Consider the following 25,041-nt stretch of genomic DNA (forward strand, 5'->3'; position numbering starts at 1 on the left):
CCACCTCCTGCCGAACCCTCTCCCACCTGTCAACGCATTTGGCACTTTTTGTTCCCCTTTTTGGCTGTGAGCACCTGTGATGCCAGTAGCTTAATAAAGCTGAAATCTAAATTTGTCCATGGAGGAGACTTCATTGCTGCTGACTGAGGTATTCTGAGAGCAGGGAGAGTTCAGTTATTGCTCCTGTTCCATAGTGCAGCAAAGAGGCTGCTTTAAGCTGAGGCCCCTGGCCAAGTGAGTCCACCCCTGAAGACCAGCTTTCTAAATTGGAGGTGATCTGTGGCTTCTGCAGCTACAGGCTTTTCTTTTCCCATCATGTAGTCTACCAGTTTCTTTGCCTGTGTAATGAGTTTGTTCCTTGAATTCCTTGGAAAGCCTTTGGTTCCATGAAATTTTGCCTTCTTTCAAAGCAGCAAATGTGCCCTGTGTTTGTTTGCTATTTTTGAACGTTGTCTTGACAACAAAGTCATTCCTTGCTACTGCCAGCTACTGCGTGGGGTAGTGTCTTGCAGCAGGAAGTGTCCTGGGGGTTTGTGGCCCCAGGCCTCTTAACACAGAGGGCAGCTCCAGGAGGGGCGGGGAGAAAAGAGATTCTGAGGGTGAGAGGATGCAGTTTAGTGGCAGGGCTCTTAGAGTCCGAGGCAGAAATATACAACTTCTGTTTTAAGGCAACAGTCCAAACATCCACACTAAGTTTATAAGACTTGGTGCATCTGTTACTCCCTTGGAGAAAAACTGGCTGTCTTCTCTGGCTCGTGTTTACAGTCTTTTTGTCAGTCTCCCTCGCTGTATGTTTTGAGTGTCTCACACTCTGGCTGCAGCTCCCAGCCACCCAAACCCAAGATTTTGGACTTTTCTTTTGCTACATTTTGGTGATTTCTCTTTTCCCTTTCTGGTCAGTATTTTTCAGATGTTTCCTGCAGACAGGAAGAGGGTGGAAGCAGCATTAAGTGCTTGTCATCTTCCCAAGGGCAAGGTAAGGGTTTCGCTCAGTAGCCACAGGTCTCACTAGCTTGTGAATTAGCTTTTTGCCTACCCTGACTGTGATGCCCTTGACTATGAAAAAATCATGCTTTTAGTTGCTGCCCAACCTTTTCCTTACCAGAAGCTGCCACCCCTGCACTGCAGGCCTGCTGGGATCAGCTCTCACTGTTGGTGTGGCCGCAGCACTGCAGCTCCATCTTGTGCACTCTGTGCCACAAGAAGCAGCACTTTCCCTTCCTCCCGTTGCACTGTCTGCTCTTTGAAGCAACAGATCTGATGGTTAATCTTTGAGCTCCTACCAACCTGCAGGGGACTGTCTAGGCCTCTGACAGCTGCCACCACTGCCTCAATCTTTAGCTTTATAACATACAAGGGGCTCTGATGGACAGTTTGAATAACTGACCATTCTGAAGCAGGGCATTGTGTGCTCTCCATCCATCTGTTCTTTCCTCCAGACCTTGCCAGATGTTCCAGTGCTCACTTGCATTGTCACAGACAAGTGCTGGACTCGGGGTGTCAGGGGTTTATGATATGATGTGTCTTCATTGTGTTCTCAGAATGATGCTATCAACCCAGAGGACTTCCCTGAGACCGTGTATAAAACTTTCCTCATGAATCTGTGTCCACGGCCTGAGATTGATGAGATCTTTACCTCACAGTAAGTTTCCTTCAAGCCACAGCAGAGAACTTGATCTGTGGCAAAAGACAGGCAAAAAGGAGGGATAAGGGGATTTTATGCTATGTGGTTTGTCTGGTCTCAAGCCTTAGAGGGGTGGGAACCCAGGTTACAAAGGGTTTGAACATGTTGACCTGCAGCCTGAATAAAAAGGGTGAGACCTCACTGTGCTGCAGGGACTCTGTCACCATCAGAAGGAAGAAATGCAGACAAAGCAGAAGTCTGTGGGCCCTGGGGGTAGATGCCCATTGCTGACCTGAGGAAGGACAAATCTCTCTCTTGTGGAAAGGTTTTCTGGGGAATGCACAGGCTTTACCTCTGCTCCTCTGTAATTCTCCCACCTCAGCCACTTGAAAGCAAAGCCCTACATGACCAAAGAGCACCTGGCAAAGTTCATCAACAAGAAGCAGCGAGACTCCCGCCTCAATGACATCCTCTTCCCACCAGCCAAACCTGAGCAGGTGCAGAGCCTGATAGAGAAGTATGAGCCCAGTGGGATTAATATCCAGAGAGGTGAGTCTTGTTCAGCCCAGAACTCTTGCTACAGAGGTAGTATGAAAGTAGCAGAGGGTCTCACACCTTCTACTCCCCTAATTTTCCTGGAGGAGCAATCACCTCAATGCTCACATATCCCTGTGTTGCAGTGAGCAGGCAAGGAGGTACCAGAACTGTGTTATTCTGGTACTAGTAATAGCTTTGTCTTCCATGTAGGGCAGTTGTCTCCAGAGGGGATGGTCTGGTTTCTCTGTGGCCCTGAGAACAATGTGATAGCACTGGACAAACTGGGGCTGTACCAGGACATGACCCAGCCGCTCTCACACTACTTCATCAATTCCTCACACAACACCTATCTAACAGGTACGGGCAGCCCCTCGGCTCCAACGTGGATGTCTCACCACTAGGGGTGGACGAAGGACACTGACAGTTGGGCAGATGGGTCTGCCCTGGAGGTTGGAGGGCTGAAATGTACTCTGAGGGGCTGTGTAAGAAAAAGAGATGTCACCCTGTAGCTGAAAACTTCTTGTCAGTCTGCCACGTAGACCTGCTCAGGGGTGGCAGAGAGTTCTGTGGCTCCTGTTTATGCAGAAACTGCCCCCCTTGCATAGCTGATGTCGACCTCCCCCCTCCTCCTCTTCTCCAGCTGGTCAGTTCTCTGGGATCTCCTCTCCGGAGATGTACCGGCAGGCACTGCTGGCTGGCTGCCGCTGCGTGGAGCTGGACTGCTGGAAGGGCCGGCCCCCGGAGGAGGAGCCCATCATCACTCACGGCTTCACCATGACCACTGAGATCCTCTTCAAGGTACAGAAAGAGTTTTCTCCTTACCTGCTTTCCTCTGGTCTGTGTTGGAAGAGGAAGCTGCCAAACGGATGGGCTGAGGACAAAGATGTTTTGAGAGGAAAAGATTGATGGCAAGATGACAAGTGAATGAATGTGCAGACAGAATGAAGGATGAATATGTGATAGGTTGGGGTTTAGTGTGCAGTTTTGGAGTGGAAGGACCAGAAATAAGTCAACTGGATGAAGACGGATGAATGAGGGAAATGCAGGCAGTCAGATGGGGTGGAGAGGGGATTGAGATGTGCCTGCGTACACTGGGCTGTGTAGCAGGGTGGATGGATGGACAGAAAGTTGCATGAGGATGGTGGGTGTCTAGAGAGATACATGTCAGAGAAGCATAGATGGCTCTTGGAAAACCAGTGGTTAAAATGAGTTCATCTTCTAAATGGTCTACAGCAGGTTTCTGTGGTTTGCAGCCTCCCGTGGTGTCCGGTGTCCGTTTGGAGGAACAGGTTGCAGTTACTTCCTAATTCCATGTGTGTGGGCTGTGTTCAGTGGAGCAACTGCCCTCTGTGTGCTGGGCAGGTGGCTGCCCTCAGGATTCAGCTCTCAGGCTCCAGGAGCACAGTGCAAAGCTGACTTCTCCCTTGGAAATACAGGACATTTAACCACAGAAGTTAGAGCTTGCAGGTTAAAAATTTATGCATCACACTTATTTGCCCTGCTGTTCACAGCTGCTGCCAACAGGCAGGGGCATTCTGAAGTTTGCCCCAGTTCCCACACTGCACTGTTACTAACATATATATGCGAGGGGAAAAAAACCCACAGTCCTTAAGATCAGAAGTATTGTCACATTCAGTGTCAGTCATTCCCCAAATCCTGTAGCAACGCTGCTGCTTTTTTGCAGAGTGGTTCCCTACAGACAGAGATAATGAGAGCTGTGCCTGCTGTAATTGCAGAATTCTGCTAAAGCAGGTGACTCTACCTCAAGGAAACCATAACCTGTAAACTAAGAATGTGCCCAGGTTTTAGTTTTACATAATTGTAGATCTTTCCCTCCACACTTCTCTCCCTTTTCTACCCTTGCCTCTGGCCCTTTAGTAGCTTTCTCTGTAGCTTCTCCTCCTCTGAACCTTGCAGGTTTCTGTGATATAAGGTCCAAGTGGTCCATGGAGGAGCAGCTCTGTCAGCCAAGGTCATGACAGAACCAGGATTTTGGGGGGAGTAGGGGACTGTAATTGCAAAGGACTGTAATTGCAAAGAAGCAAATGAAGCTTCTTTACCCTGTCAATTAGTGGCACCAGAGAAGAGGGGAGAGTTTGTGGCAGTTTTTAACAGGAGCTTGGGGAAAATATGATCATTTTTTATTGCATCATTAATGGTGAGAACATTTCCATGGTATTTGCATTTGAAATGTCAGCACTGCTGGTTACTGAACATTCCAGTTTGCTGCTAGACAGAAGGATTTTATAAGCAGGTGAAATACTAAATTGGGCAGTTTCAAAGGTAAGTAGAAATAGGGTTTGAAGCAGTTTAATCTGGTGCTGCATACACCTTCCTCTACCAATTCCAAGTGCACGTGGCTTGCCTCTGTGGCAAGATGCTTTCACATTCATTTATGTGTACACTAAATTATGTAAGGAAAGTAAAAACTTAACTTCTTACACCTTCATATTTTCTTATGCCAGCTTTTGAGTTCAGCTATACCTTGTATCCTCTGGAACTGGAAATCTTGGTGGGTGTGAAAAAGACACTTCTCCCCTTCTTACTGGGAGGAGATTAGTTACTTTAAAGAGAAGCCCCTGACAATGATCAGCTGGGGGATGTGAACCTTGGGGTTCCCTTTTGTGGGAGATCAGCTGCTGTTGTTCCTCTGACTATTGCTTCTCCTTCAGGATGCCATTGAGGCCATTGCAGAAAGTGCTTTTAAAACATCTCTCTACCCTGTCATCCTGTCCTTTGAGAACCACGTCGACTCGTGAGTATCTGCTGGTGGGGAGAACTGTGCTCTCTGATGTCCAGAGCAGAAACTATGTAGGTGAGGGCTGCTGGTTCTGCAGGGAGTGCCTGGGCTGAAATGAAACACTGATGGAGATTCCTAAGGCAGCTGGAGATGGGGCAGAGCTGGAAGATGGGCCATGAGCTATAGAGTGAGGGTGACCACAGTTGTGCAGTCTTTTAGCTCAGGATGGCAGAGTATGGACAAATGGGATCTTCATAGCTGTCTGTGTGAAGGCAGGAGATGGTCTCCTGGGTAGGGTACATGGATCTCGAGGTGGTTGCTCATGCTAAGCTCTGGATTCAGGCTCCTGTTTACCTGGTCACTTCTGCTCCATCTCTCTGGTCACTAGGCCCAAGCAGCAGGCGAAGATGGCTGAGTACTGCAGGACCATCTTTGGAGACATGCTGCTGACAGAGCCACTGGAAAAATACCCAGTAAGTGGGAGTTGGGGAAGGAGGCTGGGGGAGAAGTCTGTCTAAAAAAATTGGTCACTCCTAGTGCTAGTAGATGCCACAGCAGAGACAGGACAGTGAAAGACAAGACGATGCCATGGGTAGATAAACCTGGTTCATAGGGGTGAGCAACACAGTAAGTGGATGGAGGAGCTCTCGGGTACAGAGGTTTTCCTGAGCACTTGCCTGGCTCTGCTCCTCTTTAACACTGTGGCTTTGGAAGCTGAACTCTCAGGAGCTGAGGGGTCCCAGCTGTACCCAGATGAGTCAGTATAGTTCTGTCCACTGCTGTTTCAAATCCTCCTGCCAGCTCTTGCTTTCCAAAGAAACAGGAACAAGGGCTTAGCAGCATTTCAGGCTCTTCCTACCAGAGTGTCTCAATTTCTGCTTCCAACCTGGAGACATTCCCATCTAGGCAGTGCTGGCCAGGTCAGTGAGAGGCACAGCTTTGAGCTCAGAGTAGCTGAGCAAGGTCCACCTGCTGGACCTTGCCACCAGCACATTGGTACAAACAGGTATTTCTGTGGACACAGTGGGTGACATCTCAGGTGATCCCTGTGCACGTTGCTGCTACAGCTGCTTTCAGAGTGGAACTGATCCACAGATAACAGGCAGTGCCAAGCATCAGGCAGGTCCTTAGGATACACAGTGGGGATGAGACACCCAGCCAAGCATCTATTCTAACACACTGAGCCCCCAAGGAAGAGCTGAAAGAAGCAGTGAGCAAACCAGCACTTGCCCACTGTCCAGACCCATGTCCTTGTCCAGGAAGGAGGGAGAAACAGGATGTGTATGGGGAGAAACAGTTCATTGTGATACCCAAATTATGAATAGGCCTGTTTCTGTCTCTGCAGGGAGTGTAGGTCTAGAAGCACAGTCTGAATCCCACATCTTTGTCTTGAGCCTCCTGCTCTGGGATCTTTCCTTTCAAAGCTGCTGCAGGCAGAGTCTTTAAATATGGCCTGAGTGTGCTTCTCTAGGACCGAGGCTTTGGGGTAATGAGAGAATTAGGTGGAATGTGAAAGCCAGAGGTGTGGGGATGCCTTCAGGCCATGCAGATGTTTGTTTTGCTGTGGTGCAAGATGAGTGGCTAGGAACAGCATGGCCTGGGAGGGCTGAGGGGTGCAAAATGTTGGTCTGAAGCCAAGGGTGAAGTCTTTGAAAAAATCTGCATAGATATAGTGGAATATGCTGGCAGATGGAGAAAATAAAGTATACAGTGGGTGTGAGAGGTGTCCATGCACCAGTAAATGACCAGAGGAATGGTACTGGGAGGGACAGGAGAGATGAGTGTTTGAAATCCGTCATTGTGATGAAAATTCAACATGAAGTTTGTCTGTTGCAGCTGAAGCCAGGAGTTCCTCTGCCAAGTCCTAAGGATCTTTTAGGGAAAATCTTGATCAAGAACAAAAAGAATGAATCTGTATCTGGGAAAAGGCAGAACTCTTTGAAGAAAGGGAGGAATGTGGAACCAGAAATCACTGAGCAGCCAACCCCTCTAGATACTGAAGATACTGGTATGTCTGAAGGGAAGATGGGACTAGTATAGCTAGATGAGCAAGTCTGGCCCACTGGAGACCTTCCAAATCACCTAATGCTAGCTTGAGGCAAGCCAATAGGCATTAATTCAGTTATCTTAAGAAGCAGCCTAAGCTTAGAAGAGAAATTAAATGTTCAGAGTATTTTCAAACACTTCATTCCCACCAGAAGAGACAATCAGCTTGTGTCCTGCCCACCAGTCAACTCTTTGGCCTACCCTGAGGTGTGGGGCTGCATGAGCGGGTAGTTCACTGACACACTCTGGCTGTTGGTCTGATGGAATGGTGGATAATTCTTCAGAGCTTGTAGCTGTCTGATAACCACAAACTCAGCATGGCCTAGTTCTTCCCTGTGAGGTTCTTGAAGGTTTATATAACCTTCAACCCCACTCTCCTCCCCTCCTCCAGTCTCAAGGCTGTCACCTCTTGTGGAACCCATGGTAGAACAGTCAATTTTGAATCCCTGTCATGGTAGGAGCACCTGGAGTTGTATGAACACAAGGTGAGCACCACTACAGAGCACCTAGAAATGGACATTGATTCCCACAAATGGGTGTGACCTTGGTGCGGAAACAGCACTGGGATTGTCACTCTTGTGGTGTGATTTGGTTCATAAAATGGTAGGATTCTTCCACTTCTTGCTCCTGCATGACTCCATGGGGTGATTTTGCAGAGCTCTCCCTTCTAGCAATCTGCAGTGTCTTGTCTCAGGGTGCTGCTGGTGTGCACCACTGATAGGGGCTGTGTGTGCTGAGTCTGGGCAGGTGATGTGGCTGAAGAGGAACCAGAGGAAGAGGATGAACATCTCAGAACCCTGGATGAAGAGGAAATCAAAAAGATGCAGTCAGATGAGGTACTGTCCCTGCTGTTTCTGTTCCTTTTCTGGTTTCTTCTCTGAGGCTTCACCATATTGAATAGAGCTGAACCCAAAATGCACAGGGAAATGGAACTGTGCTGAGACCCACAGAGGGCTTTCGTCCCCCATGCAACAGGACTTTTGCAGGAGAAACTGAATAAGAGAAATGATGTTGCAAACATAGAAATAATAACTCATCTCCCATATTCTCTGACTCTCTCTTGGAGATTCTGCATGATTTGGAGGTAACTGTCTGCCTTGAGGGTGTCTGGAGAGCCTTGGCCTAGGCTGATAAAAGTTGTTACTGAAACATGAAGTGCTGCAGCTGAAGGGGAAGGAGGTGATCAGCATTCCCATGAAGAAAATAAACCAAATGTTTTCCATTCCTGTCTCCCTCGTGTCACTCAGAGAGGAGGGAGAACCACATCCCTGGTTTGTCCCAGGCTCTGTGCTTTGAAAGGTTAAAGAGGTCTGGGGCTTCTCACATACTGATGTCTCTCCATGTGGCTCAGTTCCAGTTTTTGCCAAGCTTCCTGAAAACTGTGCCCTGACTGTGCTGCCTGTGATGGAATTGTAGGACCAGAAAGAATCTTAATCTTCTTTCTCCTGGATGTTGTTTTCTGCTCAGGGCACTGCTGGTTTGGAGGTGACAGCGTACGAGGAGATGTCCAGCCTCGTTAATTACATCCAGCCTATCAAATTTGACTCCTTTGAAGTCTCTGCCCGTAAGTCAGACTCAGTTCCTTGGGGATCCCAAGTGTTTCAACCAGGAGAGCAGTGCTTTCAGGTGCTGCTGTTCTCCACCTGCCTTTGTGACTTGCTTCCGCCCATTTCTGTTGTGTTCTCCCTCTCCCACAACATGCACATAGTCACAAACACCTCCCTTCTGCCCACCTCCCTGGAATTGGTCAGGAGAAGACAGGGAGATGTCAGATACTGCTCCCAGTTGTATGAGTGAGGATGAAAAGAAACATTCTAGAGGCAAGGGACGTATCTGTGGGTTTGCTTTGGTGCTTTGGAGGGCAGAGTTGAATCCAGCTTTTCTTTATGTGTGTGACTGGCCTTCCTTGTCTGTGGTGACTGGAAACTCTGAAATACACCAGTTTCTTTATGCACAACAGGTTCCTCTAAAGAGTTCCCATGTTTGAGTCTAGTTTTGAGTGGGTTGGTTTGATTGATGAAAGAAAAAGCAATAAACAGGGGAGTGAAAAAGGGGAAACTTGACAAAAAAAGAACTTTGTGCGAGACTTTGAATAAATGGATTTACTTGGAATTAAAACTCCAAGCAGAAGCTGTTCCCTAAATGTCACTGAAATCCAGGAAGAGATGGCCATAATTGTTGCCATTTTAGCTTTGTGAGGCAATTCTGCCTGTGCTCCATGAAGCTACTGTCCTGGAGTGCATAACCATCATCTCCCTGGTAAACAGAAATCACCTTCTATGGAGAATTATTCTTTGGGACTGAGAAAGGTCAATTGCTTTGATAGAAAATGGAACCTGGTAGGAAGAGGGAGAAAAGAGGCCAAGTGCTTCTTGTGTCCATCAGTCCTAACCCAGAGAATGGGGCTGGGCCCCTCAGTTCAAGAAGGACAGGGAACTGCTCGAAAGAGTCCAGCGCAGAGCTACAGAGATGATGAAGGGAGTGGAACATCTGCCCTATGAGGAAAGGCTGAGGGAGCTGGGTCTCTTTAGCTTGGAGAAAAGGAGACTGAGGGGTGACCTCATCAATGTTTACAAATATGTAAGGGGTGAGTGTCAGGGGGATGGAGTTAGGCTTTTCTCAGTGATGAGCAGTGATAGGACAAGGGGTAATGGGTGTAAATTGGAGCACAGGAGGTTCAAGGTGAATATCCAAAAACATTTTTTTACTGTGAGAGTGACAGAGCCCTGGGCCAGGCTGCCCAGGGAGGTTGTGGAGTCTCCTTCACTGGAGACATTCAAACCCACCTGGATGTGTTCCTGTGTGATGTACTCTAGGTGACCCTGCTCTGGCAGGGGGGTTGGACTAGATGATCTTTCGAGGTCCCTTCCAGCCCCTAAGATTCTATGATTCTATGTTTCTATGATTCTTCTCAACACTTCCTTCTCTCCTGTTTCCAGAGAAGAACCGGAGTTATGTCATCTCCTCCTTCACCGAGCTGAAGGCTTATGACCTGCTCACCAAGTTCCCTGTGCAGTTTGTGGAGTATCCTTTTGGCAGCCTTTGTCTGGGATATGGAGCATGAGAGCTCATCTGAAGCTAGGGTAAGGCTGAGGTGTATCCAGCTGACTTCTGGTTTCAGGACCTGGTCAGCTCTTCATCAGAGAGATAAACATGGAACATGGGATCTTCCAGGCTGGCTCAGGGGCTGCTCACAGAGATTCTTGACAGGATGCATCGTGCTGTAGTGAACACCAGGGCTGCCAGAGGCTTGTCCTTAAGAGAAAAGGGATGGGAAAAGAGGTTGTTGTTGCTAGGGCCTCTCTTCTTGTTTGGAAGGGTTTGGGCATCTGAGAGCAGAGCTGAGAGAGTTTTCATGATGGGGATGGAGGAGCTGGCCCCAGGGTGCACAGGCCGTGCTTGTTTCCAATAGAGCACCTGTAGATATAACAAGCGCCAGATGAGCCGGATCTACCCCAAAGGCACCCGGATGGACTCCTCTAACTACCTGCCCCAGATGTTCTGGAACGTTGGCTGCCAGATGGTGGCACTCAACTTCCAGACCATGGGTGAGTGTCACATTGTCCTCCAGCTCCTGGGGGATGAGACTGTGTGCTGGTACTCACTGTCCCTTCCTTCACTGCTATTTCCTACTGCTGCTGTTGCTCTCGATGCCTTTACTTCTGTGCCTTCTCCCCAAGCATTGTTGTTCTTTGGCTCTATCTCCCACAGACCCAAAGCACTTCTCTAGGCTCAGCACAAACCTGGCACACCGTGTCCAGGCTGTGGGTCCTACCCACTTGTGCATACACCCCATGGACTTATTGTCACCCAGTGTCTGGTCCCACCTCTGGCTGTCCTGTAAGGTGATGTCAGGATGAATCATGTGCATCAGAACATCCTTCTTCCCTCAGCTGCTTCCTCTTCTGCCAGGCAGCAGGCAGAGCTCCAGCTGCCTACAGGCCTGGCTGGCTGTGCTCTTCCCAGTATTTTCACCTGAATAGGGAAGAAGGGCCATTCCTTGCTGCACAGCCAGCATGAGAAGGAGACAGAAAAGCCCCCAGAGGAAGCTATTCTTTACCCCTCTTCCTTCCTCAGAGGAGTGTCTAAAGTACAGAAGAGTGTAGGATCAGTAGCAGGAAAAAAAGATGCATTGAAAGGGCGAGTGTGAGATTGGTTATGAGGAGGATCTCATATGAAAGACTGCAGAAACCACAAGAGTGTTCTCTAGAGAAGGGGCAGAGGAGAAGATGGACTGAGACCCAAAATTAAGGGGGGAAGGAGTGGAGTGGTTCAGACAGCTGTTTACTTCACACCCAAAAATTGCAGGTACTTATTAAAGGAGATTTTAATTTAGTTCTACCCATGACTTACAGTGCAATCATAAGCAAACCACTCACCTTTCTTACAACAGCTGCTGTAATATTTCTCCCTGTAGGGTGCTGAGAGGCTTTAATTAGTTTTTGCAGTGGCTTAGTGAGCCCCTGGCTAGCAGGGGCTGTGAGACTGCAGCATCTTTCAGCTCACTCATGTCACACAAGCCACCTTGGTGAGGTCTCTCAGCCATTTTTCTCATGTTCCTCTGTACTTCAGATGTCCCCATGCAGCAGAACATGGCTCTGTTTGAGTTCAATGGGCAGTGTGGTTATCTGCTCAAGCACGAGTTCATGAGGCGCCCAGACAAGCAGTTTGACCCCTTCTCTGTGGACCGGATCGACGTGGTGGTGGCCAGTACCCTGTCTGTCACGGCAAGTACCAGCCCTGGGGCTGCTCCTCCCCAGCAGCCACCACCTGTGCAGCTGCCATCCCTGCTCCTGCTGTTCATCACCCAGTGGGGTTCTTTAGTGGCAAATGAACCCGGAGAGCCCCGTGGGGGAGTGTAACCATGGCAACTCCCAGGCTTTTCACTATTTTAAATTAATCATCATTGCATGAAAATGGAAAATCGGCATCTGCCACACAGGAGCAGCCAAGGCTGTGATGATGGGGAGGGAGAAGGTTGGAGGAAGTGCTGAAGCAAGACATGTGGGTGGAGGTAAAAGAAAAGCCTGTTGTGGATTGGGAACTGCAGCAAAGATGATGTTTTGGAGTGGGAGGGTGACTTTGAGGTGAAGGTTATGGGTGGGTTCTTCTGTTTTATTCTTCTCAGCAGTTGCTAATTGTGTTTCTGCTTGTTCACAGATACTCTCTGGTCAGTTCCTCTCAGACCGCAGTGTGAAGACCTATGTGGAAGTGGAGCTGTTTGGGTTGCCAAGGGACACAAAACGCAAATACAGAACCAAACTGACCTCCACTGCCAACTCCATTAACCCCGTATGGAAAGAGGAGGCTTTCGTTTTTGAAAAGGTAATAATATAATTCATAGTAATTTAGAGAGTCCTTCAAGATCCTGGTGGACACAGCACTGCCTCCTGAGAGGTCAGTCACAACAGAAGGGACTCCCTTCTGGGGAGCTCAGTCGTAGCTTTAGACACACAAGGAGTTACATGCTTCACTCTCAGATAATATCCAACCACAATATCCAACACAACTCTCCAACAATATTTCCCGGACCAGACAAGGGGTAGCTGGGAACATTTCTGGAAATAACAGGCACCAGAAGTGTCCCATTTGTGATGCACTTCAGGCTGGATGCACTTCAGCTCATCAGCTTTGAAAACTTAAGCACCAGCAAGCAGAAAGGACTGGAATGTCTGCGATTAAATTGTAAATGAGAACCAGACAAACTGAAGAAACGATGGGAACAGAGGGAGGTTTCAGTTGTGGCAGAACACAGAGAGCTGCCCTGTTGTCTACAAGAATTCAGAGGTCACTAATCCAGCTACAGGGCATGGGGAAATGAAGTCAAAGGTGACAGTAATGTTTGACCTTTCTGCAGTAGGTTACAAAGGCAAAATGTGTGTTACACAGTTCACATCTGTCAAGCACACAGTGAAAGAGCAGATATTTTCAGCCTACTTGGGATGTGGTTAAATATTACCCTCATTTCAGAGAAGACTTTGGTTCTGACAGTTTTCAGTTCATTTTATGGCAGCAGAAAATGGGGGAGGAGGGAGGCAAGAGCCCTTATGGCAAAGTTACCATCCTTGCCAAGTTGTCCACTCATGTTCATTCCCCTCAGCTGTGGTCTGAAGGGTTTGTTGCCCTATTTTTTTCTTTGGGTAAACTGCCCCCCTGTGATCCTGTGCAGTATCTCCTCTGACAAGCCAGTGTTTGTGGAGTTTCTGTGAATTCAGTTATGTCTGTGAAAAACCGTAGCCTTAAACTATAAGATTAATAGACAGTGACTTCCCTGGAGAGATGGCCTTGTTTTGTTGGAAAGAGGAAAACTCTACTTGGTGAAGCCAGTGTGCTGCTAGGAGTTGGAGGTGAGGACATGGGTGCCTTACTCGGTTTTTTTTTCCTTAGATCATGATGCCTGAGCTGGCATCCCTCAAAATTGTGGCCTGGGAGGAAGGAGGGAAGTTCATTGGTCACCGTGTCATTCCTGTTATTGCAGTGCATGCAGGTGAGCTTTGAGGAAATTCCTCCAGCTTTTGTGCCCTTGAGACCCATTCATTGGAAGCTGTAAAGATATGAACATCTGCATGTTTTGCTACTTAGTCTCCACTCCTTTAGGCAGTGGAGCCTTCAAATTCATCCTGTTACAGCCTTGCCTTAATTCCATAGTATGTTGATCATCCCCTTCTGTAAAGAGATTTTCCGTTGCTGTTGGAGTACACAGACAAAGAGGAGATTGTTTTATTCCCCCTCTTGTGCTGTTTCCAGGCCCTGTTACTCTGTTATTCCCCTTCTTGTGCTCTCTCTTCCCAGGCTACCACCACATCTGTCTCCGCAGCGAGAGCAACATGCCTCTCACCATGCCTGCTCTCTTTGTGTACCTGGAAATCAAGGACTACGTTCCTGATGCGTGGGCAGGTAGTGCACGTTGGACTGTGCCTGGGGAGGGCTCTGCCTTGGTCCAACCTGTCATCCTGAAGCATTTTTCCAGCCCTGGGGGTGCTTTCCTGCTGCACCCTTAATTTCTTGTCAGGGCAGGACTTGAGCAGGTGCCGGCATCCTGGCACATCCTGGCTTTCCTTGGGGACAGTGCACGCTTGGAGTGTAACTGGGACTGGTTCCCCACAGTGGGTCAGTTTTTTTACTGCTTTTATTCCAAGGCAGGGAGAGGTTTCTGAGAACTGCCAGGGGCTGGCAGCAGTGGGGGTCTAGGGAGCATCATAGAATCATAGAATCTTAGGGGCTGGAAGGGACCTCGAGAGATCATCTAGTCCAACCCCCCTGCCAGAGCAGGGTCACCTAGAGTACATCACACAGGAACTCATCCAGGTGGGTTTTGAATGTCTCCAGTGAGGGAGACTCCACAACCTCCCTGGGCAGTCTGTTCCAGTGCTCTGTCACTCTTACAGTAAAAAAATTTTTTCGGATATTCACCTTGAACCTCCTATGCTCCAATTTACACCCATTACCCCTTGTCCTGTCACTGCTCATCACTGAGAAAAGCCTAACTCCATCCCCCTGAAACTCACCCCTTACATATTTGTAAACATCAGAGTGGTGGTGTTTCCTGTTTGAAGAGAGGGAGGTTCTTGCTGGTACTAAGATACAGGGAAAGGTCCAACAGGGAGAGGTGAATCAGGAAAGAAGCCCCACTGCAGAGATTAACAGCAAAAACTGAGTAATCCCTTCCCACTGTCCTGTCAGGGGGAAGCTTGTTGCAAGCAGAAAATATCCATTCTCCACAATTTCCTGCCCTATTCTGGCAGGGAAGCCAGAAGGCAGGGAAAATCAGAGCAGAATAAGTTACTGGATAATCTGAGCACAGACCTCCTTTTTGTTTCTAGATCTGACTATTGCTCTCTCCAACCCCATCAAGTTCTTCAGCCTGCAGGACAAGAGATCAGTCAAGCTCAAGGATGGCTCAGTGGAGGTGAGCTTTTCCAGGTCCTGTCCTTGTCTCTGAAACACGTGTCATGGGTTCAGGCTGAGATGGCAGAGCTCTCATTTACCTCTGATCCCTGTTGCAGAGGCCTGGCACCCAGAATTCCATGTCTGCTGAAACTAACGGGATCCCGGACTCCGCTAGGAAGTTCAGCACTCCCCTTTCCAATGGGCCTGCAGGTAAAGCTGTGGATGTGGCTGAGCTAAAAATGGAAGGGAAAGCCTCTGTGTGCTCTAAAGGCTGCAAAAAGGCAGTGCTAGAAGGGGGGGGTTCTTAGTGATGGGGTCAGAACCTCTCAGGCCAAGTCACCAACTTATATTCTGGTACTTGTCATTAATGGCAAAAGTTGTAGATGTCCCCTGACTCTTGTGACTGCAGAGTGGGATTTGCATAGTGCTTTTATTCCACACTAGGAACACCTTTTGTGATTTCAGGAGCAGCAGCTTTTGCCAAGGAAGAAAACGTTGTGGAAGTGACTCAGATTGCAGGTGAGCCCTCATGGGGCTGAGGCCCTTCTCATGAATATTATTGTAACACAGTTTTGCAAAACAATCAGTAGTGGAACAACAAAGCTTCTCCCTTCCAGTTAGAGCTGCCAACTGGCTTAACAATTGTGCTGTCTTTGGGATACTAGGGATTGTGGAAAAGGGGGTGAGGCACAAGACAGACAGACTGGCCTATCACCACCACAGTGCTCCTTTGGCCAAAATGCCCCAGGGCAGCAGGTCTTGTGTCTGTCCCCATGCCAGGCACGCAGCAGACGGGGAGCTGAGCTGCCTGCAGGGCTGGAGGGAGGGAGGAAGAGCTGAAAGAAGGCAGTGCTGCAAAAGCCCTGACTGACCCCCAGAGGCATCTCAGCAGGTTGAGAAAAGCTGTGTGAGAGAAAACAGCCTCTCTTTTTTGGTATTGTAGAGCCTCAGACAGCCAGCCTTGAAGAACTGCAGCAGATGAAGCTCTTCCTGAAGCTGCTGAAGAAGCAGGAGAAGGAACTGAGGGAGCTGGAGCGGAAGGGAAGTAAACGGAGGGAGGAGATGCTGCAGAAATACTCTGTGCTCTTCACAGAGCCTGTCTGCTCTGGAGGCAAGAAAAGGATGATGCACAACAGGAAAACCCAGAAGAGGTAAGTACAGCAGAGGGGCTGCAGCCAGGCCTGGCCTGTGGTCACCTCCCCACGCCAAAGTGGAGGGATCCCTAAGAGGAACATGGGCCTCCCTCCTCTGAAGGCAGTGTGGAGTGGTGGGGGCATCCACATCTCCCTGGCCTTACAGAGTGTTGGGTGTTGCCAGGGAGGGGTGGGAGGGAAAGTCAAGATTGTATCAGCACCTCTAGAAGCAGCACAGCTGCTGTGTCTGTTCTGCAGGAGGCTGACAACAGGTGACCTTGGTACGTGTGCACATCCTGTAGAAATGGCAGAAAGCCTTGACAGCCGCCTTGTGGAACTGAGGGAGAGGCTGGAGCTGGAGCTCACCCACCTGGGGAGGGAACACCACGAGGGGATTCGAAGGAAGAAAGAGCAGCATGCCATGGAGGTGAGGGCTGCCAGGGGCAGCAGAACATCTAGCTTGGGGAGCCCCTGCAAGGACAGCCTGAAAAACCACATCCTTCGCTTAACTGTGGGCTTGGAAATGTGGCCATAGGGCAGTAAACAGCCCTCAGAGCAATTGTCCATGCAGGATGATAGAGAGTGCAGACAGAGATGCTTATTGTTAGAAGCTATAAAAATGCAGTAGAAACATTTTCCTAGGTCTGCAATTTGAACAAAATGGAGCAGCACTGCCCTGGAGCACATCAGGCTCCATCTGCTCAGCCTCTTCTGGTAGCTGGGGTCCAGGTGGCATTCCCTGGCTTCCCTGTGTGACAGCTCCGAGGAGCCTCTGGTGCCTGGGTGGGGTCACTGGCAGGGTGCAGTCTGAGGGCACACCTGAGCTCAGCTGTGGTGCATCTGGTTTGCACAAAGCCTTCTGGGTTTCCTGGCTCCTGGAGCTCGGTGCAGGGGGAAATAAAGCAGAATCTGGTTGTAATTCAGTATGGATGATGTGCTGTGTCTTATCTTGGTTTGTTTGATTTTGACCTTGTTTTCATCAACAGCAAGTTACCAAGATACTGGAGCTGGCCAGAGAGAAGCAGGCAGCTGAGCTGAAGGCACTGAAAGAGTCATCAGAAAGGTAAACTTTGTATTTGAATAACAAAGTAATAATGCATAGCTCCCATCTAGGGTGGCATTTTCTGCTAGATCTCAGAACACTCCTGCAGAGGAGGTTTCCTCTGGGGAGATGTGACACAGGGTCTCACAGTTACACAGTGGCAGTGGTGGGAGAACAGCTCCTCTCTTGTGATCTCCAGAACAGTGTTCAAGCCACGAGGCACCAACCTTCAAGCTGCAGTGAGTAGCCTTGACTGATTCAGAAAGATAGGAAATGAAACGGCTGGTCACTGGGTGTCATCTTTGTCTGCTGGAGTCAGTCCATCCCATAATCCTTTCCAGGGACTGATCAGCTCAGTCTAAGTGAATTGAGCCTCCTGGCTCCAGTACTTAAGTCAACTGGCGGAATCAATTCACCAATTTCGAGCTTGGCATTTTTCCATTTGTTCTTGCAATAACATTGTCCTGGAGCTAAAATCCTCACTCCTTCCCATTAGATTCTCTCTCAGCCTTTAGTTGCTATGTCAGGTCAAACTTCCTGTGTCCTCCACCAGGACAATCTCCATTCCCCTCAGCTATTCAGCGTATTCAGACCAGACTAAGCAAAACAGATTGAGTAGCTGGGTAATGGTTTGCTAACAATACAGTGTCATTTAGTACAGTCACACCTACAGCTGGCTATGAGGAGCTCCAGAAAGATTAAAAGATCTTGAACAACAGGCAATAAAATGGCAGTTAAATTCAGTGTGAATAAATACAAAATAATGGGAATGGAAAAAAACTCTTAAGCAGAGCTTACCTTTACATGGTGAACTATTGTCACTCAGGAGAGAGATCTTCAGCTGCTGGGGCTACTTGTCTCACAGCTCTGCAGTGGCCCAAGTGGCAAATAGAATTTTTGGAATTGTAGGAGGAATAAAAAGATTTCAAGTCAGCACCTGCCACTAGCTCTGTCTTGGCAGTGCAGGAGCCTCGTCAGTGTGCCATTGGGAACACAAAGCTTGGGAAGAGCAAGAATGGTCAGCAGTGAGGAGTAATTTCTGCACAGAAAGAAATTAAATAGGACTGAGCTTGGAGAACAAGTGATTGAGGGGGATGTGACAGAAGGGTGTAAAATCATGAATGGCATGGAGAGAACAGGGAAGTGATTACACACTGGTTCATAGAAGAGAGGAATTGTTGGGTGCCCAGAGAAGTTCTCAGGCAGGACAATCTGCTGCACATTCAGACAGACTTTGCTTTTCTGGACAGCAGAGCACACCAGAGAGTACCTGTGGAAGGCTGGTTCAGTCTGTGGGGTCTGTGAGGAGCCCTGTCCCACACTCTGCTCTCTCCACAGCAATATTAAGGACCTTAAGAAGAAGCTGGAGGCAAAACGAGTGGAGCGGATCCAGGCCATGATGAGGAACACCAGTGACAAGGCTGCTCAGGAGAGGTACTGGGGTAAATCTTACTGGGCCCTGTCTATGCCCAAGCTTCTTGCTACAGAAATCCTGCTCTGCTGTTGAGCCTCTGTTCAAGCACAGCATGAATGAAAATACTTGTAACAGCTTCACAAGTTCCAGGGTACAAAAGAGGGTCTCTGCTTCGTTTGCCAGCTCATAGCAAGGTCCTTTGGTGTCTGTTAAACTGAAAAAAATATAATTTTGCATCTAATTATTTGGCTTCCATCTCAGTCAGATTGAAATGCTATTTTATTTGTCTTTCCTAAAATTGCAGCAGCCTCTCAATGTGGGAGGACATGAAGAGAATGTAACACCTATCTCTGTGTGGGCATCAGCAGTCCTGTCTTACTGTGTGGTGCTTTATCAGTATTGATAACAGGCTTTATTTGAAGATAACAGATGGGTTATAGGTGTATCTACATTTTCTTTGTTTAAAGGTTGAAGAAAGAAATTAATAATTCTCACATCCAGGAAGTGGTGCAAACAATCAAACTGGTAAGTTCTCCCATGGCTCCCTGCCTCAGCCTCTCTGGCTCCTGCAGAGGGGGTGTCTTGTGTACATCATCAGTGTGTCTCAGAGCCAGGGTGTGACTTCTTGGAGGCACTTCAGTCCTGTCACACTGCTGCTGCTTGGAGGACTCTGCATTCCCACAGCCAAAGTGCAGCTGAAGAAGCTACCACCCTGACTGCAACACTGCAGGGGTGTAAGGGTCTAGTGGGTCCTCCCATCAGGGCAAAGAGGCAGCTGCAAACAGCTGCCCAGGCTATTTTGCATTTCTGATTCAGGGATTTATCTTATTTAGCACAATTAATGAGCAGTGTAACCTCACATCTATTTGATCATGTGCAAAATGTTGCAGATGGGGAGGAGACCCAAGAGATCTCATCTTTGTCCTTTACAGACCCATCCCCTCCTAGAGCAGAGCATTGGGGAGGGTGTGGGTTGTGTCTGTCTGTCTCTGCCCAACACTCTGTGTCTGTTCGTATCCACCCATGCCTGTGCATGTTGGTGTCTGTTCATGTCTGTTTGTGTCCATCTCTGTCCGTGTTTGTCTGTGTCTGTTTGTCCATGTCCATCTCTGTTTGTGTCTGTCTGTTTGTATCTGTCACTGTCCGTGTCCATCTCTGCCTGTCCCTGTGTGTCCCTGTCTCTGTCCATCTGTGTCTGTCTGTGCCTGGCAGCTGTTACAGCTTCCCCAGCCCTGCAGCTCAGGGCTGTGGTACCACACAGGTAACAGACCCAGCAGATGGTTCAGAGCTGGGCACTGGGGGACACACCTCTGCTGTGTAACCGTGTCTTGCCTGGGCTGGCTGAGACATTTGTTTGTAAAAATGTAAATCTGAGTAGGTTTTCTTAATTTGTTCTTTTTAAAGGTGACAGGAAAGACAGCCAGGTGTCAGCAGAAACTGGAAGAGAAGCAGGCAGAGAATCTGAGGACTATCAAGGAGAAGGAAATCCAGGTAAAGGCAAGGATGGAGCTCGGGGTCAGGGCTGTTCCTCAGCACAGTAAATCCAAAACTCTAGAGGGCATCTTTCTTCCCTGCACTCATTTAATTAGTGCTGCACTTGTCCTCCTCCACACACATCAGACACCCACTCCTCAGTTCATGGAGAAAAGGAATAACTTGGGAAGTGCCTCATGGGTGGGTTCATGGAGAAAAGGAATAACTTGGGAAGTGGTTCTACAGGGGCCCACACAGAGCCAGGTCAGAGGTGCTGTGCTCCTGCCCTCCCTGTGCCAGCACCAGCACTCCTCTCATCAGACAAAACACCCCTACATTTCAAGTGTGATGGAAATGCATCTTTAGGAAATGAGTCTCCCCCTGAGCTGCTCAGACTCTCAAAACACACTGGTGTGCTTTCAAGGTTGCTGTGCTGTGACCACACAGCCTCAGTTCATCCAAATGGGGAGCAAGTCATGTAAAATGAGCAAATCAGCAAATAATGCAATCAGCAATGCCCCCCCCATGCACTCCCAGGGGAGGCAGAGTGCCTGGGGAACAGAGACCAGTTGTTCAGGACAGGATTGAGTCCAGAATTGTGAAGTGCTAACAGCTCATCATACTGGCTGCCCAGAGAGGGTTTGTTTTCATACCATGCTTGGCTTCAGTGTTTGGAGAATGATTTGAGGTCTCTTTGCAGCTCCAGCAGGAGGCACAGGCAGAGTATGAGGAGAAAATAAAAAGTCTGCATATGGAGGTGCAGGAGATGGTGAAGAACTACACGAAAGCTGGTGCTCCTGGAGAGCCAGAGACTCAGCAGAGTGTTCCTGAGGGAGAACAAGGCTCTACAGGACAACTGGAAGGAAAAATGCCAGAGGCAGAGGTGTCAGGGCTTCCCATGGCCATGCCTGAGCACCCAGGAACTGGAACAGAAGTTGAGATTGAAGAAAGCATCCTGTGAGAGATGCTCACCTGGCTGTTCCACGGCAGGAAGGTTTATGGAGGTATATGGAACTTAAAAGACCAGCTTGACAAACTACTCTCCCTTTCCACTCTGGAGAATTCCTGAAATCCTTCAGGAATGTATTGCTTTCTTATCATAGCTCCTGGAAGTGGTCTGAAGAGTTCACCCATCAGACAGTGCTTCCCTCTGTCTTCCACAGCCTGGGCACTAAGGTGTTTTAGCAGCATGGAAGTGCCTGTAGGTGAAGACCAGGAAGTTGCTGTTGGCCCTCACAGCAGCAGTTGTGGCTCAGTTTGTATTCAGACTTTTTAGAGTAAGCTCCCTCACCATTCATCACATTATCCCTCCACATCAGAGGTAAAGCCCTTGGACCAAAATTTAACAGAAACACTCTCCAGAGCCCCCTAATATGCTCCAACCACCTGAGCACTAGTCCAGGATAAACCCCCTCTGAACACATCTAAGTGTAGGTGGTGGGTACTGAGCAGAACCTCTTGTCCTCTCATGCACCACGTCCCCTTAGAACACCACCTGCTCATGTGGCCACAGGTTCCAATATCTTGGTCTTACCTTGCACTAGAAAAGGGGCAGGTTCCTCTCTGCTTTCTTACACACACACACACACTTTCTCTCACCTGTTTTATGACCTTGTGCACTGAACATCTCTGATACACCAAGTGCTCCCTCATCCACCAGGAAGGAACTGGAAACCTATGGGCCAGCTCCTTCCTAGCACACGTTTTAAGACAGACTTTGCTTATGGAGCCTAAAAATAATCAGGAAATAGCAATAATTAAGTCCAGAGCAGGCACAGGCTGGCCTATCCTCCTGCATGGCCTGAAATGTAACATGAGCCCAAGAGCTGGGAGTTTGACCTGCTCAAGTACAGCTGCAGCAGGTGACAGGGACCCTGTGACCCTGTGACACTGGGCACTTGTCACCAGATGTCCCAAGGGAAGCTGGGTGGGGACACTTACCTGACACCCCCACAAAAAAGAGTGAGCCCTCTCCAGTCATACATCTGTAAATAGCAACACTTCATTAAAGGAGGTGGAAGATCCATGTATGGATACAAAAGGAAATGGGAACTGCAACTATTTTATTACAAGTGCTGTTTCTAGAGATGGGACACTAGGTCAAATCTTACAAAATGTTGAAGGAAACAACAAATCAACCCAAAACACTGCTAAAAAGAAGGGGGGAGGAGGAACAGGAGCCCCAGATCTCAACCCGCAACTGAGCAGAGCTGTGATTACCACAAGTCTTGGCATCCACAGCCCAGAGAACCTTGCACTGATGAAATCCTTGGTGTCTTTATTTGGCCATTCAAGCCCCTACTGCCACCTTGTAGAGCCACAACCCAGATACAGGAGAGAAACTGCTGAGACCACACTCTAGAAAAAGCTTATTATCAAATTTTTGCCCTTAATTGGAGACCACATGGGAAGGGACTTGCTCCTCACTGGAGCAACACCCCCTCTCCTCTCCCTACACTTTAAGTACCAGGCTGCAGTGTAGTTACTCCAGTCCCCACTCACCTCAACTTGTTCCTCAGGTTTCTGTCTTGTCTGGCCAAGTGAGCTCAGTGGTGGCAGGTCCACAGTGGTTGGTACATTAGACCAGTTACACCTGGAAGCTGCCTTGACAAATACATTGACACACACTCAAGTGCTGCTAAAAACCACAAAAAAAACCCAAACCAAACCCAAACTACCAACAACCAGCTCAAGTAGGTGTAAGAGACAAGATGTTCCAAGCTTGGTTGGGCATCCAATAAGAGACTATACCTCCTCTGTGGTGTTCACATAATACTGGACTTATGTATTGTACATTTCTGACTTATTTATTAAAAAAAAACCTTTGCATTTCTTAACAGTTTGGATCACCTGGTTTTTGAAGAGCAGTTGGTGGATACAGGAGCAAGTCCCAAACATTGCTCAGTGTACACACAGGTTGAGAGAGACATTGGGTGCCCAGGACGTCCTGCCATCTGATGCCCCTTCCAGTTACTAAATAAGCAGTGAGCTTATTTTTTTAACCCTAACATCATCCTCACACACAATCTCCTCTACACAGCTCCTTCCATCCTTACTGAAGAATATCAATCTATATATCAAATTGAGATATCAATGCAAATATCAATCCTACCCTCAGAGGCAACCTTGCCTGACTCTGGTTAGTGACCCTTTCCTGCCCGGGCACTGCTGAGCACCAGGCTTCTCCTGTCACCAGTGATGCTCCTGCATTTCCCAGCCACACACCAGTGCCTGCAGGGAGGCCCCTGGATCCAGTGCTCCTGGATGTGAGACAAGCAGGAACTGCACCGAAATACACACAAAGCTCCCTCAGCTGAGCACCAACCCACTACGCCCAGGCTGCAGCCCCGGGCTGCTGGGAGCAGCTGGGAGCAGCTGGGAGCAGCTGGGAGCAGGAGCTGCCAGGGCTGTTCCTCACAGCACCCCCAGGGGCAGAGCAGCCACCCCTGCTCTGTCTTTACCTGGCACACGTTGCTCAACACAGACTGAGTTGTGTGGTTTCCATCCCACCCTTCTGCTGCACACGCAGCGTCCAGCCCTTGTGCTGGTGACATGGGGGCCTGTTCCCAGCTTCAGCCACACGGGACAACCAAAGCCCCTCCGGAGGAGTTTTCTACAGTTATTTTAAAGGACAGTTTATCCCATCTCTCCCTGGAGGGACCCCAGCTCAGACTGAAGGTGGGCACAGGGTGCCCCCTCTCCACACACTTTGCCAAAGAACCAGGGGTGACTTTTTGTCCTTCAGACCCTTGCAGCACGTGAAGCCAACAGCAGAAACCCACATTCCAGACAGACACAAACCAAGACTCTTCCCACCTTGGTAGCTCTCTCCCCTCATCTCCAAGCAGAGCCATCATCTCTGACAGCCTTTGAACAGCATAAACTGGTTGGCCAAAGCCAGGGCTGACACAGTGCCAGAGTAAATTGCTCTTTGGGAGGCTGATTTAAAGGTGTGTGCACTTCAAAAAACAATCAGAGCTCAGCTACACGGTGACACAGTCGTAAGAAAACCGAACCTCAGCAGTTTGGATTCATGTTAATACAACTTGAGGCCTAAGAATGAAAACACACCATGATGTTACACCACATCACAGCTTCTCCTTTGCAAACCCTTCAGTCATCAAAGCAAGCACCAGCACAGCTTTATCAGGGGATTGATGCAGGATGCCATGAAAAACAGGGGGAATGTTTTAAGGAGATTTCCTCTCAGTGCTACAGGAGTAACTTCTAAGTGTGCTGTTCAGAGTGTACCTAGTAGAGTCACTTACTGCAAGCAAAGCCCCATCTGGGGTGAAGCACAAGCCACATCCTGCACCAGCACCTTTCCCCAGGGAGGTGGAGCAGTCATTGACCCCCAGAGCCCTGGCCCACCAGAGCCCCTCTAGCCAGAATACTGACTAAACAAAATGGGATGAAATTTCTGGAAGAAATGGACAAAAGTCAGAGCAACTAGAACAAATGGTGCTGTAGAGGTTTCACACCCAACACACCATGAATTCTGACCATCCCTCCAGCAGCACAACTGCTCAGTCACACCAGTGTTTGGTTACTCACCCACTCCAGAGGAGAAAGGCCACCTGATTCTCCAGCACTAGTTCTTCCCACAGAATCCAGACATCCTTCATGTGGCCACGGAGCCCTGCCTGTGTTTGTGCCTGCCATGGGATACTTGCTGACCACAGGGTGACACAGCAGCTGGATCAGAGTCTCTAATGAGGCTGTTTCATACAAAACCCAAGTTCTGTGGTAATTAAGGCAACAATAGTGCCTGGAAAGACACTGAAAAGCAGCAGATTTAGGTACAATCTTAGATCCTTTCCACATTTTAATCTTTCATGTAGCATCTTGTAAATCTCATTTCTCTACCACTACATTCTCTTGCCCAAAATACTTATTTTTCAGGAGCCCAAACTTAGTCCTCTGTTCTTAAAAAATTTCATGGTGGGGATCTCTAAGCACAGGAGGACTCCAACAAGGGACACAACCATGAGACACTGGACCTGAAGGCTCAGCTCAGGGACTCTCTCAATTAAGAGCTTCATTAACAAGAGACACAGCACACAAACCCGCCTCCTGGCCAGGCCCTTTGCAGGCACCTTCCCTGAAGAGAACCCAGCAGTGCCATTTAGGGGGGGGGGAAAA

At 48.7% G+C, this 25,041-nt stretch overlaps 1 protein-coding gene across 1 annotated transcript in view; it reads left to right on the top strand.

Annotated features, from left to right (window-relative positions):
• PLCB2 (phospholipase C, beta 2) overlaps positions 1 to 20,860 on the top strand; it is a 39,277-nt gene extending 18,417 nt beyond the window's left edge. The window contains exons 7-32 of the mRNA XM_009993544.1: positions 901 to 976; positions 1,542 to 1,642; positions 2,007 to 2,173; positions 2,372 to 2,518; positions 2,802 to 2,959; positions 4,834 to 4,916; positions 5,290 to 5,374; positions 6,738 to 6,909; positions 7,686 to 7,783; positions 8,415 to 8,511; positions 9,887 to 9,971; positions 10,371 to 10,495; positions 11,520 to 11,674; positions 12,108 to 12,272; positions 13,335 to 13,434; positions 13,740 to 13,844; positions 14,771 to 14,856; positions 14,954 to 15,047; positions 15,303 to 15,356; positions 15,781 to 15,988; positions 16,229 to 16,397; positions 16,957 to 17,033; positions 18,351 to 18,446; positions 18,894 to 18,951; positions 19,831 to 19,917; positions 20,600 to 20,860. Of these exons, the coding sequence (XP_009991846.1) occupies positions 901 to 976; positions 1,542 to 1,642; positions 2,007 to 2,173; positions 2,372 to 2,518; positions 2,802 to 2,959; positions 4,834 to 4,916; positions 5,290 to 5,374; positions 6,738 to 6,909; positions 7,686 to 7,783; positions 8,415 to 8,511; positions 9,887 to 9,971; positions 10,371 to 10,495; positions 11,520 to 11,674; positions 12,108 to 12,272; positions 13,335 to 13,434; positions 13,740 to 13,844; positions 14,771 to 14,856; positions 14,954 to 15,047; positions 15,303 to 15,356; positions 15,781 to 15,988; positions 16,229 to 16,397; positions 16,957 to 17,033; positions 18,351 to 18,446; positions 18,894 to 18,951; positions 19,831 to 19,917; positions 20,600 to 20,860 (3,109 nt within the window). The remainder of the gene's footprint in view (positions 1 to 900; positions 977 to 1,541; positions 1,643 to 2,006; positions 2,174 to 2,371; positions 2,519 to 2,801; positions 2,960 to 4,833; positions 4,917 to 5,289; positions 5,375 to 6,737; positions 6,910 to 7,685; positions 7,784 to 8,414; positions 8,512 to 9,886; positions 9,972 to 10,370; positions 10,496 to 11,519; positions 11,675 to 12,107; positions 12,273 to 13,334; positions 13,435 to 13,739; positions 13,845 to 14,770; positions 14,857 to 14,953; positions 15,048 to 15,302; positions 15,357 to 15,780; positions 15,989 to 16,228; positions 16,398 to 16,956; positions 17,034 to 18,350; positions 18,447 to 18,893; positions 18,952 to 19,830; positions 19,918 to 20,599) is intronic.
• The last annotated feature ends 4,181 nt before the right edge of the window (positions 20,861 to 25,041 follow it).

Source organism: Chaetura pelagica, unplaced genomic scaffold, assembly GCF_000747805.2.
Source record: "Chaetura pelagica isolate M959 unplaced genomic scaffold, ChaPel_1.0 scaffold613, whole genome shotgun sequence".
Taxonomy (NCBI): domain Eukaryota; kingdom Metazoa; phylum Chordata; class Aves; order Apodiformes; family Apodidae; genus Chaetura; species Chaetura pelagica.